Raw genomic sequence first — 18,864 nt, 5'->3', positions numbered from 1 at the left:
GCAGCTGCCGGGCCATGCACACCTATTGACTCTTCCCCCCACCCTGCAAGTGTGGGGGGCAACAAATGAGGAAACAGGGATGGGAGCGAGGGTCAGTCAGGGAGCCACTAAGAGCCCCAGCCAGAAAGCGCTGCCCAGGCAGCTTGGCCTTGTGTTTAAGAAGCCAATGTCCTAACCCCCGAGCTATGGAGCCAGCTCGCCCTAGCTAGGTGGAGCGGCACCTGCAGCGGGGCCATGAGCTGCCTTGACCTGGGGCGCCTGCCTCCCTCCCTCCCTTTCCCCCCCGCGCTGGGAGTCCGAACTCCCTACAAAGCCGGCTTCCTCCCCCGGCCGCTCGCGGCCCGCCCCCTGCGGCGGTGACTCCCGCACGGCCCGCGCTGCTCTCCGAGCGGCCTCCCGCCCAGCGAGAGGGAGACAGCGCCGCGGGCCCCGCGCGAGGGGCCGTAACGCCGCTCGGGAGCCTCGCTCTTTTGCCCCTCCCACTCCCTTCGCACGGGGCACAAGGGCTGGGCAGCGCGTTGCTAGGGCAGCAGGCTCATGGGAAGGACACGTCAAGCGTCCACAGGCAGACACTGGAGGAAGGGGGCGGGACATTGGGGCGTCACAAGATCGCACGTCTCACATAACACCGGTTCCTCCTTAGCCTAAAAGTGGAGCAGCGTGGCTCAGCCTAACCTGTCAGCTCCGCGCTCTGACGCTAGCACGCCGTGAGGGCGATCGCAGCCAATCAGGGGAGCAGCTGCAGGAAGGCGGGCGGGCAGGTGGGGGCGTGTTCGGTTGCTCGGCGCGCTGGAGGCGGCGCTTCTGTTGTGAGCCCTTCCTGCCCTTCCTCCGCCCGCGCGCTGGGACTTGCTGGCGGCCGCTGCGGGAGGCGGTTGAGGCGGCTGCGGGGATCGGCCCGTCCTCACCCGGAACGGCCATGGCGCGGCGCCGCTAGGTTTCCGCTGCGGGGTCAGGTCGAGCTGGGGCCGCTCCGCGAGTCGCAGGCCGGGATGGAGCCGGGGGGCGGCCGGCGGGGCCCGGAGGCAGCGGGAGGCCGAGCGTCCTGCCGGGCCGCCGCGCTGCTGTTGCTGATGCTCCTGGCCGCGCCCGCCGGGCTGCGCGCCGCCCTGGAGGAAGAGACCGGCCGGAACAAGGAGCCGCCGGCGCCGCCACAGCAGCAGCAGCCGCAGCCCGCGGTGCAGGGGCTAGATCCGGCCCGGGCCGAGGTGAGGCGGGGGCCGTGTGAGTGGGGAGAGGGTGCCCCCCGCTCCCTCTACTCGGTTCCCGGAGGCCGCCGCCCGGAGCCCTACGGCAGCGTCCTGGGCGGTGCTGGCTGGGGAGACCTCGGGCCGCCTGTCGCACAGCACCCGGCACGGGGTGGATGAGTTCGGGGTGGGCGGTGGGGGCAGACCCCCGGCCTGGGGGCGAGTGTCGGGTGTCTCCAGCCTGCCGTGGCTTGGTGTCGCCTCCCCCGCCTGCTGAGCGCTCTTGGGTATGTGTCCTAGGGTGGTTCTGCAGCATCCAAGCTTTAATCTAAAGGAAAAAGGCGTTTAGCCCATGTGGCTGCCAAGTTAACCTTGATTAATAGAATACCTAACTAATAACACGTGATTAAACTTAATTGCAGCGTAAAGGGCTGTATTCCCTTGGCCTTTCTGACGGCAGTGGGGAGTCCGGCAATGGACAGAGAAGATTGTGCAATTTTAAATTGATACCCTGTGCACGGCACTGAATTAAAAGTGGATTTTGTTCCTCTCTGAATAAAGATGGCTCACCTTCCTGAAGCGATAGGCTGGTTAACTAGATCCCAGCATGTATGTTGAAGCAAAGTTCTAATGGCTACAAATGAACAACAAAGGGGAAGTCATTCATGCAAACGTACTAGCGTCTTATACTTTAACTATTGAAATGTGTCATGTTTATTCCACGTGTTCTGGATCATTTAATACCGACCATCAGTTAATCAAGGACAGTACTGCTTAGTGAGTACTTACTTTGACCATGTGATTTAGGAGGAACTATAGAAGCCACTTAGTATTTCCATACTTGACACTGTGAGGGCAGAAGAAAGGGGGAAGTAGAGAGAATATGAACAGTGTAGGCTAAAATGCAGAGAGGAAGGGGAAGGAGCAAGACCAAACTGCAAGAGGAAAACAGTTGATGCAGCAAAGTGGATAGAGGTGAAGAGTTTGGGAAGACAGGGATAAATGCTAGTGAGGAATGAAAAATGAATGGAAAAATACTGTCTTTATTGTATTCCTAGGCTAATAAAGTTTAAAGCCAGACCTTTCCCCAAAGGCCTGCAAGAGCTAATGAAGATTTCATCTACAGCTTGTTGAGGAGTCACTTCAGACCCAGACCTCCGGTCATGGCTTGTTATCACAATCATCTGTCCTCTTATTCTTTCCCAGACTTATCAAGTCTCTCTGACTATACAGTAATGCTTTCAGAAATGGAAAGGTGGTAATTTCCATCTGGCTGAACAGCAGTGGTTTGCTTTGTTTTTTTTAAAGCAACTCTTATGGGAATCTTGAAGCCTAAGAAGGAATAGGTTATTGAGGTAAAGCTAATCTGTCCTTAAGGAACACCTGAATCTGTACAGGGATATAAACTGTTAGGTTTGTCAACATTTACTGCTGAAAGGGGAGACTTTCAATGGCACAAAGAGCAGTTAGGTGCCTAACTCCTATTTGTGCCTCTGAAAATCTCCCTAAATACCTTGAACTGGATTGTCTTGAGGGCAGAGATTAGGGCAGTGTTCAGGAAGTGTCTAGTATATTTTGGACATTATAGCAATCTAAATAATGCTAAGTATGTTGCTGGTAAACGTTTTCTTTAACTCCGGGAAAATTTCTCTTTGCTCCTTGTCTCCACCTCCAGTTGTTGACTTCATATTCATTGGTATGTTGGGCTGACAGGCGGAGGCACGTACAGTATGCAAAGAGCGAAACAGTGTGCAAGAAACTTGAACCTTTAGCCAACAAAACTTGACTCCTTAATCTTGATATTCAAGTTAAATTTGTTAATGCATCACTCTAAAGAATTAGGTACTTTATGGGTATGTCTACACTACGGAATAAGGTCGAATTTATAGAAGTCGGTTTTTTAGAAATCGGTTTTATATATTCGAGTGTGCGTGTCCCCACAGAAAATGCTCTAAGTGCATTAAGTGCATTAACTCGGCGGAGCGCTTCCACAGTACCGAGGCTAGAGTCGACTTCTGGAGCGTTGCACTGTGGGTAGCTATCCCACAGTTCCCGCAGTTTCCACTGCCCATTGGAATTCTGGGTTGAGATCCCAATGCCTGATGGGGCTAAAACATTGTCGCGGGTGGTTCTGGGTACATATCGTCAGGCCCCCGTTCCCTCCCTCCCTCCGTGAAAGCAAGGGCAGACAATCATTTCGCGCCTTTTTTACTGAGTTACCTGTGCAGACGCCATACCACGGCAAGCATGGAGCCCGCTCAGGTAACCGTCACCCTATGTCTCCTGGGTGCTGGCAGACGCGGTACGGCTTTGCTGCACAGTAGCAGCAACCCATTGCCTTCTGGCAGCAGACGGTGCAATACGACTGGTAGTCGTCCTCGTCGTGTCCAAGGTGCTCCTGGCCACGTCGGCTGGGAGCGCCTGGGCAGACATGGGCGCAGGGACTAAATTTGGAGTGACTTGACCAGGTCATTCTCTTTAGTCCTGCAGTCAGTCCTATTGAACCGTCTTATGGTGAGCGGGCAGGCGATACGGACTGCTAGCAGTCGTACTGTACCATCTTCTGCCAGGCAGGCAAGAGATGAGGATGGCTAGCAGTCGTACTGTACCATCTTCTGCCGAGCAGCCATGAGATGTGGATGGCATGCAGTCCTTCTTCACCGTCTGCTGCCAGCCAAAGATGTAAAAGATAGATGGAGTGGGTCAGAACAAGAAATAGACCAGATTTGTTTTGTACTCATTTGCCTCCTCCCCTGTCTAGGGGACTCATTCCTCTAGATCACACTGCAGTCACTCACAGAGAAGGTGCAGCGAGGTAAATCTAGCCATGTATCAATCAGAGGCCAGGCTAACCTCCTTGTTCCAATAAGAACGATAACTTAGGTGCACCATTTCTTATTGGAACCCTCCGTGAAGTCCTGCCTGAAATACTCCTTGATGTACAGGCACCCCCTTTGTTGATTTTAGCTCCCTGAAGCCAACCCTGTAAGCCGTGTCGTCAGTCGCCCCTCCCTCCGTCAGAGCAACGGCAGACAATCGTTCCGCGCCTTTTTTCTGTGCGGACGCCATACCAAGGCAAGCATGGAGGCCGCTCAGCTCACTTTGGCAATTAGGAGCACATTAAACACCACACGCATTATCCAGCAGTATATGCAGCACCAGAACCTGGCAAAGCGATACCGGGCGAGGAGGCGACGTCAGCGCGGTCCCGTGAGTGATCAGGACATGGACACAGATTTCTCTGAAAGCATGGGCCCTGCCAATGCATGCATCATGGTGCTAATGGGGCAGGTTCATGCTGTGGAACGCCGATTCTGGGCTCGGGAAACAAGCACAGACTGGTGGGACCGCAAAGTGTTGCAGGTCTGGGACGATTCCCAGTGGCTGCGAAACTTTCGCATGCGTAAGGGCACTTTCATGGAACTTTGTGACTTGCTTTCCTCTGCCCTGAGGCGCATGAATACCAAGATGAGAGCAGCCCTCACAGTTGAGAAGCGAGTGGCGATAGCCCTGTGGAAGCTTGCAACGCCAGACAGCTACCGGTCAGTTGGGAATCAATTTGGAGTGGGCAAATCTACTGTGGGGGCTGCTGTGATGCAAGTAGCCCATGCAATCAAAGATCTGCTGATATCAAGGGTAGTGAGCCTGGGAAATGTGCAGGTCATAGTGGATGGCTTTGCTGCAATGGGATTCCCTAACTGTGGTGGGGCTATAGACGGAACCCATATCCCTATCTTGGCACCGGAGCACCAAGCCGCTGAGTACATAAACCGCAAGGGGTACTTTTCGATAGTGCTGCAAGCTCTGGTGGATCACAAGGGACGTTTCACCAACATCAACGTGGGATGGGCGGGAAAGGTGCATGATGCTCGCATCTTCAGGAACTCTGGTCTGTTTCAAAAGCTGCAGGAAGGGACTTTATTCCCAGACCAGAAAATAACTGTTGGGGATGTTGAAATGCCTATATGTATCCTTGGGGACCCAGCCTACCCCTTAATGCCATGGCTCATGAAGCCGTATACAGGCAGCCTGGACAGTAGTCAGGAGCTGTTCAACTACAGGTTGAGCAAGTGCAGAATGGTGGTAGAATGTGCATTTGGACGTTTAAAGGCGTGCTGGCGCAGTTTACTGACTCGCTTAGACCTCAGCGAAACCAATATTCCCACTGTTATTACTGCTTGCTGTGTGCTCCACAATATCTGTGAGAGTAAGGGGGAGACGTTTATGGCGGGGTGGGAGGTTGAGGCAAATCGCCTGGCTGCTGGTTACGCGCAGCCAGACACCAGGGAGGTTAGAAGAGCACAGGAGGGCGCGGTACGCATCAGAGAAGCTTTGAAAACCAGTTTCATGACTGGCCAGGCTACAGTGTGAAAGTTCTGTTTGTTTCTCCTTGATGAAACCCCCCGCCCCTTGGTTCACTCTACTTCCCTGTAAGCTAACCACCCGCCCCTCCTCCCTTCAATCACCGCTTGCAGAGGCAATAAAGTCATTGTTGCTTCACATTCATGCATTCTTTATTCATTCATCACACAAATAGGGGGATGACTACCAAGGTAGCCCAGGAGGGGTGGTGGAGGAGGGAAGGAAAATGCCACACAGCACTTTAAGCACAGCACTTTAAAAGTTTACAACTTTAAAATTTATTGAATGACAGTCTTCTTTTTTTTGGGCAGTCCTCTGTGGTGGAGTAGCTGGTTGGCCGGAGGCCCCCCCACTGCGTTCTTGGGCGTCTGGGTGTGGAGGCTATGGAACTTGGGGAGGAGGGCGGTTGGTTACAGAGGGGCAGCAGTGGCAGTCTGTGCTCCAGCTGCCTTTGCTGCAGCTCAACCATACACTGGAGCATACTGGTTTGGTCCTGCAGCAGCCTCAGCATTGAATCCTGCCTCCTCTCATCACGCTGCCGCCACATTTGAGCTTCAGCCCTGTCTTCAGCCCGCCACTTACTCTCTTCAGCCCGCCACCTCTCCTCGCGGTCATTTTGTGCTTTCCTGCACTCTGACATTATTTGCCTCCACGCATTCGTCTGTGCTCTGTCAGTGTGGGAGGACAGCATGAGCTCGGAGAACATTTCATCGCGAGTGCGTGTTTTTTTTTCTTTCTAAGCTTCACTAGCCTCTGGGAAGGAGAAGATCCTGTGATCATTGAAACACATGCAGCTGGTGGAGAAAAAAAAAGGGACAGCGGTATTTAAAAAGACACATTTTATAAAACAGTGGCTACACTCTTTCAGGGTAAACCTTGCTGTTAACATTACATACATAGCACATGTGCTTTCGTTACAAGGTCGCATTTTGCCTCCTCCCACCGCGTGACTACCCCCTCAACCTTCCCCCCTCCCTGTGGCTAACAGCGGGGAACATTTCTGTTTAGCCACAGGCAAACAGCCCAGCAGGAATGGGCTCCTCTGAGTGTCCCCTGAAGAAAAGCACTCTATTTCAACCAGGTGACCATGAATTATCTCACTCTCCTGAGGATAACACAGAGAGATAAAGAACGGATGTTGTTTGAATGCCAGCAAACATACACTGCAATGCTTTGTTCTACAATGATTCCCGAGTACGTGTTACTGGCCTGGAGTGGTAAAGCGTCCTACCATGAAGGACGCAATAAGGCTGCCCTCCCCAGAAACCTTTTGCAAAGGCTTTAGGACTACATCTAGGAGAACCGCAAATGCCAGGGCAAAGTAATTCTTTCACATGCTTGCTTTTAAACCATGTATAGTATTTTAAAAGGTACACTCACCAGAGGTCCCTTCTCCGCCTGCTGGGTCCAGGAGGCAGCCTTGGGTGGGTTCGGGGAGTACTGGCTCCAGGTCTAGGGTGAGAAACAGTTCCTGGCTGTCGGGAAAACCGGTTTCTCCGCTTGCTTGCTGTGAGCTATCTACAACCTCCTCATCATCATCATCTTCTTCGTCCCCAAAACCTGCTTCCGTATTGCCTCCATCTCCATTGAAGGAGTCAAACAACACGGCTGGGGTAGTGGTGGCTGAACCCCCTAAAATGGCATGCAGCTCATCATAGAAGCGGCATGTTTGGGGCTCTGACCCAGAGCGGCTGTTCGCCTCTCTGGTTTTCTGGTAGGCTTGCCTCAGCTCCTTCAGTTTCACGCGGCACTGCTTCGGGTCCCTGTTATGGCCTCTGTCCTTCATGCCCTGGGAGATTTTGACAAAGGTTTTGGCATTTCGAAAACTGGAACGGAGTTCTGATAGCACGGATTCCTCTCCCCAAACAGCGATCAGATCCCGTACCTCCCGTTCGGTCCATGCTGGAGCTCTTTTGCGATTCTGGGACTCCATCATGGTCACCTGTGCTGATAAGCTCTGCATGGTCACCTGCAGCTTGCCACGCTGGCCAAACAGGAAATGAGATTCAAAAGTTCGCGGTTCTTTTCCTGTCTACCTGGCCAGTGCATCTGAGTTGAGAGTGCTGTCCAGAGCGGTCATAATGGAGCACTCTGGGATAGCTCCCGGAGGCCAATACCATCTAATTGTGTCCACAGTACCCCAAATTCGAGCCGGCAACGTCGATTTAAGCGCTAATCCACTTGTCAGGGGTGGAGTAAGGAAATCAATTTTAAGAGCCCTTTAAGTCGAAATAAAGGGCTTCATTGTGTGGACGGGTGCAGGTTTACATCGATTTAACGCTGCTAAATTCGACCTAAAGTCCTAGTGTAGACCAGGGTTTAGTTCACCATAGTTTATTTGAGTGTTGGGACTATTTCTGCTATAGCTCTTTCTGTAAGAGTTGACAAGTGATGGCTGAAACCCCAGAATGGGATGATCATGAGATGCAACAAAGGAGCCTGTAGGCTGGAGCGGAGGGATAAATATGGGGTGGAATTTTATTTGCTAGAAATTGGTCTACCTAACATGGAACATTGAGCTGGGGATTTGGCATTTGATAAAATGAACAGCAAAACATGACCACAAAAAGTAAGATAACTTAGGCCTGGGCTACACTGGGGTGGGGTTCGAACTAAGATACTTCAACTTCAGCTACCTAAGTAGCATAGCTGAAGTTGCATATCTTAGTTCGACTTACCTGGCCGTCCTCATGGCGGTGAGTCGGCCGCTGCGGCTCCCCCGTTGACTCCGCTTACTTCTCCTGCCGAGGTGGAGTACAGGCGTTGATTCGAGGATCGATTTATTGCATCTAGACGAGACGTGATAAATTGATCCCTGATAGATCGATGCGGGTAGTGAAGACGTACCCTTAGTCTGAAAGCATTCATCTGATGACAGCTTGTTTGCTTACATGCTAGTGAATGGGGAACTGACTTCTCCAGGTCTTGACGTAAACAAAAGGAAAGCATATTTTGCCTTAAATTGAAACTCATTACTAGCTTTTAATATCTTTCAGTTCTGAAAATTAGGATTAATGTCTTAAATGTTGTAACATTCAAACTTGTTTAGATAACTTCACGGTTCTTGGTTCGGTCGGCTGGTTCTAGCTGCCAACCAGTTGGGGAAAGTATTAGTAATGTGTGCTTTTTAGTCCCTACAGTGTGAAGCATGAGCTTTAAATGTAAATGGCTGTGTGCAGGATTTTAAGGGAGATTAGAAAGACTTGGTTCTGGAAAAGATGATTAACCACTTTTATTTATTAAATGTAGTGTAGTCTATCACGATTGATACATTAAAACTGACCGTTCTAACCAGCTTTTTGCTGAAATGTGAACAACTTTTTATTTACTTCACTGTATGTTTTAACTTCTATGTTCTGGCTCTCTCTTTCTTTTTTTTTTTTTTTTTTGCAAAATTCAGATTTCTTTTATTAATGAAATCTCAAGTGGTCTGCGCAAGGGAAATAAATAGTGTGCATGAGCTCACTAGAAACCTTTATTCTTTCAAAAATAGGGCACTGCACTTATGATGGCAGTAAAATAACACTTGTATCAAACTTCACTATGGCATAGATAATAGAATTTTGGAAGGAAGAGAAGAAAGCTATACCTGATTGTGCTTAAATGTTAAGAAGCTTTACCCTTGTGCTAAAATACTATGGACGCTTAAGTATTAGATGTAATACAGTAACTCGAAAACTGCTTGCTTCGCTGATCTGCCAAAATATTAGGAAGAGCCATGTATTGTAAATTGCAGTGACTTGAGTGTACCTTCCATTTACTGTGATAGTGATCGCTGTACCTAAGTAATATAATCTGTACAAAGGTATTTCATTATTAATCATAGCAGGATATCATAGGTTAATGACTGATCACTATAGTCCCAGATGGGTGGCAGTCAGTCGTAGTTAAAAGGTTCTGATGGAAGGAAAACTTCAATAATCCAACTTGAAAATATTCTAATAAAAGGTGTGAGACCATAATGGTTTGCAGTAGGAGAAAACTAGAGTTGAATTCTTTTGGGAGTTAAATGTTCAATCTTAAGCAATCATTTTCTTCTTTTACAGAAATGGCCCACGCCAGTTCCTCCAGTTCATCTTATCAGTGAAGAATCTGCTGATAAAACTAATTTGGGGTTTATTCATGCTTTTGTGGCTGCCATATCAGTCATCATTGTGTCGGAGCTGGGGGATAAGACCTTCTTTATTGCAGCCATCATGGCAATGCGTTATAATCGTTTGACTGTAATGGCTGGTGCCATGCTTGCCTTAGGACTGATGACATGCTTATCAGGTTAGAATTCTTTGCTGCCTTTCTCAGAATTCACTGACTAAATGTATGTATATAGTCTGTCATTCTTAAATCTTAACCAAAGTGAAAATGAATGCAGCAGGTATGCAGGATTTGTTAATGATTCTTTTCTATACAGATTTAAGAGCTGTCATCTCTTCTAGTATTAAATTTTATGCCTTTCAAAGTAAATGCAATGGGATCTTATAACTCCATTCTTTAGTTGAAGACAGAGGGGCCCAACATGTATATTGATATAAGTTGGACTCTTGGACTTTTGCTTACATACTGCTCTGTAGGTGTAAATGAGATTAAGGGCCAGGTTCTGTGGTGCTTTTTCTGTGCAGTACTCAGAAAAAGTAGCCAGGGTCTGGGAGGGGAAGGTAATTTTAGACATCTCTGGGATTCTGGGCTGGTACTGCCCTCAGTGTAAGTTAGAGCAGCTCCAAAGGCTGCTGTCACAGCAATTTATCATAGCCACCAATACGATGCTCTATAGTTCAGAATACAGGAAAACAAAGTGTTTGAATGTTCTGTAATAGGTCTCTGAACAGTGAACTTTGCTAAGGAGCAGCACTTACAAATAGTAACAATATCAATGGTCATCTTGGTATTATTTAACATAACTTATTTTCTTTCAGTTTTATTTGGCTATGCCACCACAGTTATCCCCCGAGTGTACACATACTATGCGTCAACTGCACTGTTTGCAATTTTTGGCATCAGAATGCTTCGGGAAGGCTTGAAGATGAGCCCAGATGAGGGTCAGGAGGAGCTGGAGGAAGTTCAAGCAGAAATCAAGAAAAAAGATGAAGAAGTAAGTCCATAAAGTAGCTAGAAGTGATGACTAATGAAACACTTAGGCCAGTTAAGTTGCACAATTAAGGAAGAGCGTGCATGCAGGTTGCTCAGCTGTACACATGTGTATTATGAGTCTGAGTCAACAAATGTGTGGTTAACAATAACATGAAAACAGGCAGAAATGTCCCTCTTCACCATGGGACCACATAACAGAATGCCCCCTCTGCTAATTTCCTAGAGACTGTTTTAACAGCTGGCTGTAATTCTCAGCTATATGGCTACATTTTGAGGTGGGAGAGAGAAGTGAACTGCCTCTTCATAGAATTCATGCTTGAAATATGTATCTCTTTCACCTTGGGCTTTGCCAGCCGGAGTGTTGACAGCTACCATGGCTGCTGCTTTTATTTATAACCGTTAGGTAGAGTAATACTGAAGCTAGTGTTGTTGCAGGTGTCCTTGTGGATGTAACTTAAGCAGAATACTGCAGCTGTAAAGAATACAGTTAATACAATTTATCTGGAGCATTAGTTTTATTTCATTTAGTATTCTTGTCACTAATTTTACTGTCTTCCCCTCTCCCACCACCATTTATCACCATAATAATGCAATCCGTTTCTTCTCAGTATAATTAAAAATAGCGTAACAACTCATTATGTATCATTTTCTAAAATAAACTATTTTTCCTGCTTTAAAATGCTTGTCCTATGTTTCTGCCTACTTCGCACATTTGTAGTAGGAGCTAAATATTTGGATTGTCTAAATGTGCAGTTGCACAGCTTTGAGGCAGACAGTAACCTGGAGGAAAAGAGTAAGTGTAGATATGTAAATTGTAGGTAACCTTGGTGGTAGGCAGTACGTTATATTCAACAGCTAAGTTTATTGTTCAAAGTCTAACTGTCCTGGATATTAAATTATTGGGTTTACATTTGAGCAGTATTTGCATTGGGATAGTTGGATAATATTTCAGTTCTTCTGATGGACTTCTTGTTTTCGTTTCCAGTTCCAGAGAACGAAACTGTTAAATGGGCCAGGAGATGTGGAAACAGGGACAGGCACAAATATACCTCAGAAGAAGTGGCTGCATTTTATTTCTCCAATTTTTGTTCAAGCTTTTACTTTAACGTTCGTAGCAGAATGGGGTGATCGCTCTCAATTGACAACAATAGTCCTGGCAGCAAGAGAGGTGAGTGTGATTGATACAAAATGCCCACTGTTCTTTTGTCCTTTTTTTAATATTGGCAGCAGATGAGGTGGAGAGACAGATGGTATATCCTTCATCAGCACATCAGATTCTTCTTTGTAGTTTATTAGATATACCCAATTAATGCTGGGAGCATATGGATGCATGAATCTGAAGGCAGTGTGGTTATTTCTATGCATCCTCAACACCTGAGGTGCTATTACTGTACAGTCTCCCTCTAAAGATACAGTTATATTGTTTGCTGCATGGTTTGGGACTGCAAGTGTCATTTCTGGAAAGCTGTTTCTCTCTCCAGCTGTACAGCATAAGAGATGGTTATTGCTTGGAACAACATGACAATCATTTAAGAAACCTTTTTGAAAATGTCAGGCTAAGCAGATATTGCTATTAAAACTATTTATAGCTTTAAAGAGGAACTTGTAATTTGATCAATCCTCAAAACTGTTAAAAGCTGATGGATTCTAAGAAACAAAAATGCATTATCTTATTATATGTACCGCTATTAATTGTGAGCTGCTCTGAAAAATAAGCATTAAAATGCTATTTCTATCGATTGACATCAACAGTGCTGCTAAAGCAAGAAAGACAATGAGAAGGGGAATCCAGTTAAGCTTCTGGCCTGTTGGAAATGGAGAGGGAAAGATGTTGCGTTTCTCTTTTCTATTATATATTCATATTACACACACAAACGTTAGGCTTGCAAAATCAAGCACTCGGAAGGTGGTAGGAACTACCAGAACAAAGGTGGGGTGTGCAACCTTAATTTGTCCTCTTTCTGCGTATGCATTACGATAGTATTTAATTACATTATTGCATACTATTTTTCCACAGGCCCCTGGCCACAGGATGGATCTGGCCTGGAGATGAGTATTTCACAAACCCTGACTATCTTTACCACACCCCTATGAGACAGAAAGTTTAAGATCAGAAGTATCCATGAATATTTGGTGTCCAATTTGAGACTCCCAAGACCTGCAAGCTTGTGTAATGGAGGAAGCTATTGTCTCGGGACCCTTGCTTCCTTTGTTACAGAAGTTGGAAGATGTATAGTGAATGAGGCAGGGGACTGCAAGAAGAGAAAGGATGGTCTCATGGTTAAGGCAATTTAGTGATTTCCTGGAAGATTTGGTTCTATCCCTGCCTCTGCACAGAGTTCCTGTGTGATGCTGGACAAATAGCTTAAACAAAACTTTTCACAGGTGGTCACTAATTGTGTTTCTAACTTTCCAGGTACTCATCTTGAGATCCTGGGGTCTGATTTGCAGAAGTGCTGAGTGCTCACAACTGCAACTAAAGTCAATGGGAGCTATGGTTTGAATATGTAAAGTGCTGTATAATGCTAAATTTAATCAGGTCTTGAAGTCTCAAGTTGGACACCCAAAATTACTGGATACTTTTGACCTTATACACACTCTGCCTCATAGTTCCTCCCTCACAGGGGTGTTGCGAGGGTAAGTCAGTTAATGTTTGCAAAGGACTCCAATACCATAGTGATGAGTGCCATAGAAAAGCACATGAGAAAATTAATAATTCTGTCATCAGATCACGGTTTGAATAGTGTGGAGTGTTCAAATATGTATTTAGATATGTTCAGATAGTATTTGAAAAATGAGGAGAAAACAAAATATTGAGTAGCCCCTCATTAAGTGAACCCTATCTATTCTGGGCACTGAAAGAGGCAGGCATTCTGTGATCATGTAACTAGACTGATTATGTATGAAGTGAGCTGTAGCTCACGGAAACTTATGCTCAAATAAATTTGTTAGTCTCTAAGATGGCACAAGTACTCCTTTTCTTTTTGCGAATACAGACTAACACGGCTGCTACTCTGAAACCTGTCAAAATAATCATAATGCTAAATTAAGGTGTCTCAGGCAACCTGAAGTTTGGCATTCCTAACTTTTGAATGCTTAACTCTGGAACTTACTGTATTGTAAAAGTAACTTTTATGTACAATTTCCTAGGTTTTAAAAACAAACTGGAAAAAAACCAAATCCATCATGTAGCATGACATTGACACCCACATGGGTCATTAGCAGGGTTGGAGCCTTTAGATACACCACACAAACCTCTGCCACTTGAGCTAGCAGAGTAACTGATAGCAGTAGTAGGTTGTCATCTTCTGTGTACCAGCACTAGCTGCGTATGAAGTATATTGCCAGAGGGTTTCACAGATTTGCTGACAGCAGAGGACTGGTGAGACTCAAGAATTTTGGGTTCCATTCCAGTCTGGAGGGGAGTGTGCTCTAGTGAGCACAGTCCCTTTTGCCCATTCCCTCCCCCTATATGTGACCCCTTCTTGTCTTGTCCCCTCCAACCTTTCCCTGTCTTGTCTCTTCTGCACCCAGGGCTCCTCATCCCAATCCAGTTCTCCCTTGCCTTGCCTGTACCTGTCTCCCCCACTCTGGGCTCCTTGTCCCATCAGTTGCTTTCTACATCTCCATGAACCCTTGTCCTAGTCTCCTTGCCTAGCTAGTCCCAATCTATTCTCCTTCTGGGTCTGATGTTTCCCTGAATTTACTTTTTCTTCTCTTTGCTTTCTAGAGACTCTCCCCTCCTCCCCTCCCCATGCATTCCTTGTAGGGAAGAAATACTGTCATTTCTTGTTCCCTCTGTTGAGAGATCTAACGCCTTTTCTTCCTAGAGGAAGTACAAAAAGTTTCAAAAGTACAAATGACAGTTAGGCACCCAGCTGCTGCTTTTGCCTTTTGAAGATTTCCCCAAGTCATTTTTGGTGTTAAAACAGTCTAGGATTGTTAGTTATATTCCCGACTACTGTAAGAAGGTAAGACAGAAGGGGAGGATACCTTGAGAAGCTATGTAACGGTTACCGCTGTGTTTATTCTCTATAGCAGAGCAATTGTCATGTCTTTTTATTTACCCTTCCAGTAACCTTTTTAACAAAAATAACAGCTCTAAAGCCTTCAACTTTGTAAAGTGGTTTTATGCAGTTGAAAACTTCGTCCAGTGATGTTACGGTTGTAACTGCTGGTAAACCTAGAATAGAATAGCAGTTTCCATCTAGGCTAAAATTTGGTACCTATATTTCCAGTCCTAGTCCCTCTGATTTCATACTTCTTTGAGTGGCCTCTAAAGAGTGGGTGCATTGGCCTCATGGACCTTGACAAAATACTTCTGGTAACTAGCATGTGCTCTGACTACCATAAGTTCCTCTTTACAGTTTCAGTTTGACATTTCTTAACTTTTGAGTTAGTGTTCTTCTAATTGTGTAGTGTTGCTTTGCTTCTAGCCAGCTGTCAGCCTCCACGCTAGAGGTGGCTGCTTTTCAGTGGTGGGTAAACAGAGTGAATTCTGGGTCTGTGTTAAACCACTTAAAGATGGTTGAAAAGTGCCATAATAGGCTGCTCCTGATTTATCAGATTTTAAGTCTTTTTCATTTGTGACTGTTCCTCAGTATTGTAGGAAACAACTGCTATTGAGCCATGCAAAACCCCTCAGGGGGGTTGGTGATATTCTCTGGGGTAACCTTGCCTTGCAGCAAACTAGGAAAGCATAATTTTTTTCCTGGTAGACATGAGCCTTGTAGGTTTTCAACTGTGCTAATGTTGATCGTTTGTGTTTGCATAGGATCCCTACGGTGTGGCAGTGGGAGGAACAGTGGGACACTGTCTATGCACTGGGTTAGCAGTTATTGGAGGAAGGATGATAGCACAAAAAATTTCCGTTAGGACTGGTAAGTGAAATCTCATTCTAACTGAAAAAAGAAATACTCAACATAACTATAGCTGGCTTCAGGGACCATCGGAATGAAAATGATGGTATGTGCACTTGAGGTGCAGTTAAAGGCAGTGTTTTTTAATGCTAAAGAAGGTATGTGAAGGAGCTTAAATCAGTGTGTTTAACTTAATTTTTGATTGTCACGCTGTGAAACTCACTGGAGGCTTTTATAGCTGCCTTTAGGACTTGTCACTTCCACCTCACACTCTTTCTGTGAAGACTTGATCCTCTGACTTTCACATGACTGTACCTCCTGCAGAGGAGAGCTCTCAAGGTATATCTACACCGCACACTTCTTCCAGCAGCAGGTAGAATACATACATGGCTTGTTCCCCCAGCATGGGTATAAATAGCACTGTACGTGGCAAAGCATGGCGTAGGGGAGTAAAGTGAAGACACACTTGAACCATGCGGTATGTACCCTACATGGTTCTTTACTTGCCCAAGCAGTGCCTCCCCCATCGCTGCTATTTTCACACTGCCTCCCTGTTGCCAGAGTCTATCCACGACATGTGGAGCTACACACCACAGTGTGGACACAGCCTACTTTTCACTGCACACACAGCCTACATGCCACCGCAAGTAGAACCAGCCTAGCTGAGATTGTGCATTCCTTGCAACTTAGTGCTTGTTGGCGCTATGGAGGAACTTAGTCCACGAGCGCAATCGTAATCATGTTTGGTAATGTAACAAGTCTCTTCTTACTGTGATTTGAGTTTCAGGTGGGTACTGAATTCCAATATCTGGGGTTTAAAAATAAATTTAGCTCCTGGGGTATGGAGGTGGAAGAAAATCTTAAGCATCTAAGAAACGCAAAGTATGCTGTCTGGCAAACAGCAGCAGGGATTCCACCGTCTAGAAGTTTAGGCTGGGTCTTTCAAAGGAGGGGGATTAAGGGGGTTAGGCTATCCAAAAATCCCAGCTGTGTGTCAGTGTTTTTTAGAGCTATTGTACATGTGGAACAACTACTTTTCAGAGTATCCGCTGTGCATAGAGGGTGTTTGTTTTTATAATGTTTTGACGAACAGGGATATGCCCATCTTGGAAGCAGGCCACAGCTTGTTCCAAATGTACTTTCTTGACCCCCGGAAAAGGTACAAGACGCATCAAGAAAATTCATTTCTGCAGCAATAGCGTGCACACATTTTAAAAGTAAACACTATTCATGAAACTTAGATAGTCCCCTGTTTACACTGGCCAAGGAAATGTTAGTATCTCAGCAGCAAATAGTGACTTACGATGCTGCCGAGAAACATCATGATACGATTTCTCTGGTCACTGGAGTTGTAGTTGTAATGTTTCTGAAGTCAGATTTTCGGTGCTGGTATAATCTGGAGAACTGTGCTAGCGGCTCTCATCAACATTTGCTCTTTGTGACCGCACCTTTGCCTTAATGTAGAGCAAAGTAGGGTTGTTTTTTTTTTTCTTACTCCTGTCAGCCAAAACTTCTCAATTCTGGGGGAGCAGGCTGCATTTTATTCTGGTTTATGTATAATAGAGTTAAAACCAAGTTTCATTTTAAGGGTCAAAATGTATCCTTATTTACATCAGTGCAGCTAGACAGTAGGATGACAAAAGAGACACCTTGGCAGGGTGCTGCATGAGCCAGAAATAACTTCTCGTTCAGGCATTTTAAATAACCTCTGAACTGTACTTATTGGTGTGGAAGTCAAGTCCATGAAAATGGACCCCTCATGAGGCATGGTAGAAATGAATTTAACTTGTTTTAAAGCTATTTTTACCTGTACAACATCTAACTTTTTTCTTTTTTGCCTTTCAGTGACAATCATAGGAGGCATTGTTTTCTTGGCATTTGCTTTCTCTGCACTATTTATAAGCCCGGAGTCTGGTTTTTAACAAGCTTTTTTTCATTGTCTTTAAAGAGCAAGGATCGGGAGCAACAAGTCTGTCCTTGTGTGTTGCTGTATATAATGTACAAGTATTGTTGCTAAACAAGCACTGAAAATGAGAGACTGCATTTCTATAGCAGTGAGTTTGGCACATTCATGGACCCTATGCCATGAAGATTGGTTTGCAAGGTGTATTTAGGTGGTGGTTGGGTGCCTCACAGGATTTGAGTGGCTTTCTTGCTTGCTGAACCCGATCAGATGGGTTTTGAGGATCTGCATCCACAAACATGAGGCTTCCTTCCTCTGTTACACGTGATCACTATTGCTGTCTGTTCTAGAGCTTATCCATCTGGCAAGATGAGCTGCCGCCTTGCCAACTGGCATTATGATGTTACAAATTTCTCCAATATTAAGGAGAAAATCATTGACTCTCTCACACTTCACTTCCAGGATGCCCTGGTAGCCTAAGAAACCTGAGGGCAGCTCCCATGCCATTAAGTGACTGAGCCACCTATTGAAATGTTTAGAATTAATTTAAAAAGGCAAATATCTTAATCAGGGGGCTTTGGTCTAAAGTCAACAAAAGTGCTGACTCACAATGTACTGTTTTCAACAACAGACAATCTGGCTAGATCTGATTTTCTTTACTAAACAATTCCTTTTTGTATTAAGTTGAAAACTTATAATATACATCATAGTAATAAAATAGTCAATATTTGACAATGCTGCATTCTCAAATTTGAACAATAATGCAATTCTTACAGATAAGTTATGTTCATATTTTCTTTAATAGTGTAATGGGGGAATGGAAATAAAACAGTGGTGTCTCCATTTTAGTTACTTTCAACTTTTTTTGATTGTGGTTCATTTAATTCCCTTAGCAGAGAGCAAGGTAACGGCTGCTTGCATGCACTGAGGGAGAGGTTCACTTCTTATCCAGGTACGGTCGAAAAGGGCAGCTATGTTGATAGCTGGGGCTGGGGTGATGTCATGACAACTTATGCACAGCTTCATTACCAGAATATACCTGTAAGCACTCTGCTGTTTATACAAGGTGAAGCTGGCTTCTGAATTCACACCAGGTGCGTGGCATATAATGCAGTGTTTTAAGCTGAAATACATGAAGTAGCAGGCTTCTGTAAAGTGCAATCCATGATGGCTGACTTTGGCCGGTGCCCTAAGACAAATATAAATACTGAGTCTGACATAGTTGTAGGCTTGAAGTGTAACTTTCACAAACACTTGAACTTGAAACTTCTTGGGGCAGGCAAACCTTGATCAAAAAAGCAATTGTCTAGATGCCCTCAGATTATAGTATGTATGTACCAAAATAACTGTACTTTTAACTGTAGTAATAGCCTTCCTGCTCAGCACTTTCTCTAAGATGTTCCTCCATATAACCCCCAACAACAAAAACCTAAATGTACCTCTCTACAGTGCCTCTTTGACTAATCTT

At 45.6% G+C, this 18,864-nt stretch overlaps 2 protein-coding genes across 2 annotated transcripts; one reads left to right on the top strand and one right to left on the bottom strand.

Annotated features, from left to right (window-relative positions):
• Positions 1-807: 807 nt before the first annotated feature.
• TMEM165 (transmembrane protein 165) lies at positions 808-18,255 on the top strand. Its single transcript, XM_048848274.2, has 6 exons — positions 808-1,208; positions 9,596-9,821; positions 10,460-10,635; positions 11,620-11,802; positions 15,409-15,514; positions 17,339-18,255. Exons 1-6 carry the CDS (start codon positions 993-995, stop codon positions 17,413-17,415), a joined length of 984 nt encoding a protein of 327 aa, XP_048704231.1. The 5' UTR covers positions 808-992; the 3' UTR covers positions 17,416-18,255.
• LOC125635906 (uncharacterized) lies at positions 5,884-7,633 on the bottom strand. The gene is made up of 2 exons (XM_048848273.2): positions 6,930-7,633; positions 5,884-6,343 (listed from the first exon to the last, which is right to left on the bottom strand). The coding sequence occupies exons 1-2, from the start codon at positions 7,510-7,512 to the stop codon at positions 6,189-6,191; spliced, it is 738 nt and encodes a 245-aa protein (XP_048704230.2). The 5' UTR covers positions 7,513-7,633; the 3' UTR covers positions 5,884-6,188.
• Positions 18,256-18,864: the final 609 nt, after the last annotated feature.

The sequence above is a fragment of the Caretta caretta genome, chromosome 4 (assembly GCF_965140235.1).
Source record: "Caretta caretta isolate rCarCar2 chromosome 4, rCarCar1.hap1, whole genome shotgun sequence".
Lineage (NCBI taxonomy): Eukaryota > Metazoa > Chordata > Testudines > Cheloniidae > Caretta > Caretta caretta.
This window is presented reverse-complemented; position numbering and strand designations above follow the sequence as displayed.

Coding starts and splice junctions, on each gene's coding strand:
- TMEM165 (XM_048848274.2), top strand. CDS start 993: ATGGAGCCGGGGGGCGGCCGGCGGGGCCCGGAGGCAGCGGGAGGCCGA. Junction 10,636..11,619: donor TCAAGAAAAAAGATGAAGAA/GTAAGTCCATAA, acceptor TTTCGTTTCCAG/TTCCAGAGAACGAAACTGTT. Junction 11,803..15,408: donor TAGTCCTGGCAGCAAGAGAG/GTGAGTGTGATT, acceptor GTGTTTGCATAG/GATCCCTACGGTGTGGCAGT.
- LOC125635906 (XM_048848273.2), bottom strand. CDS start 7,512: ATGCAGAGCTTATCAGCACAGGTGACCATGATGGAGTCCCAGAATCGC. Junction 6,344..6,929: donor AGGCGGAGAAGGGACCTCTG/GTGAGTGTACCT, acceptor TTTCTCCACCAG/CTGCATGTGTTTCAATGATC.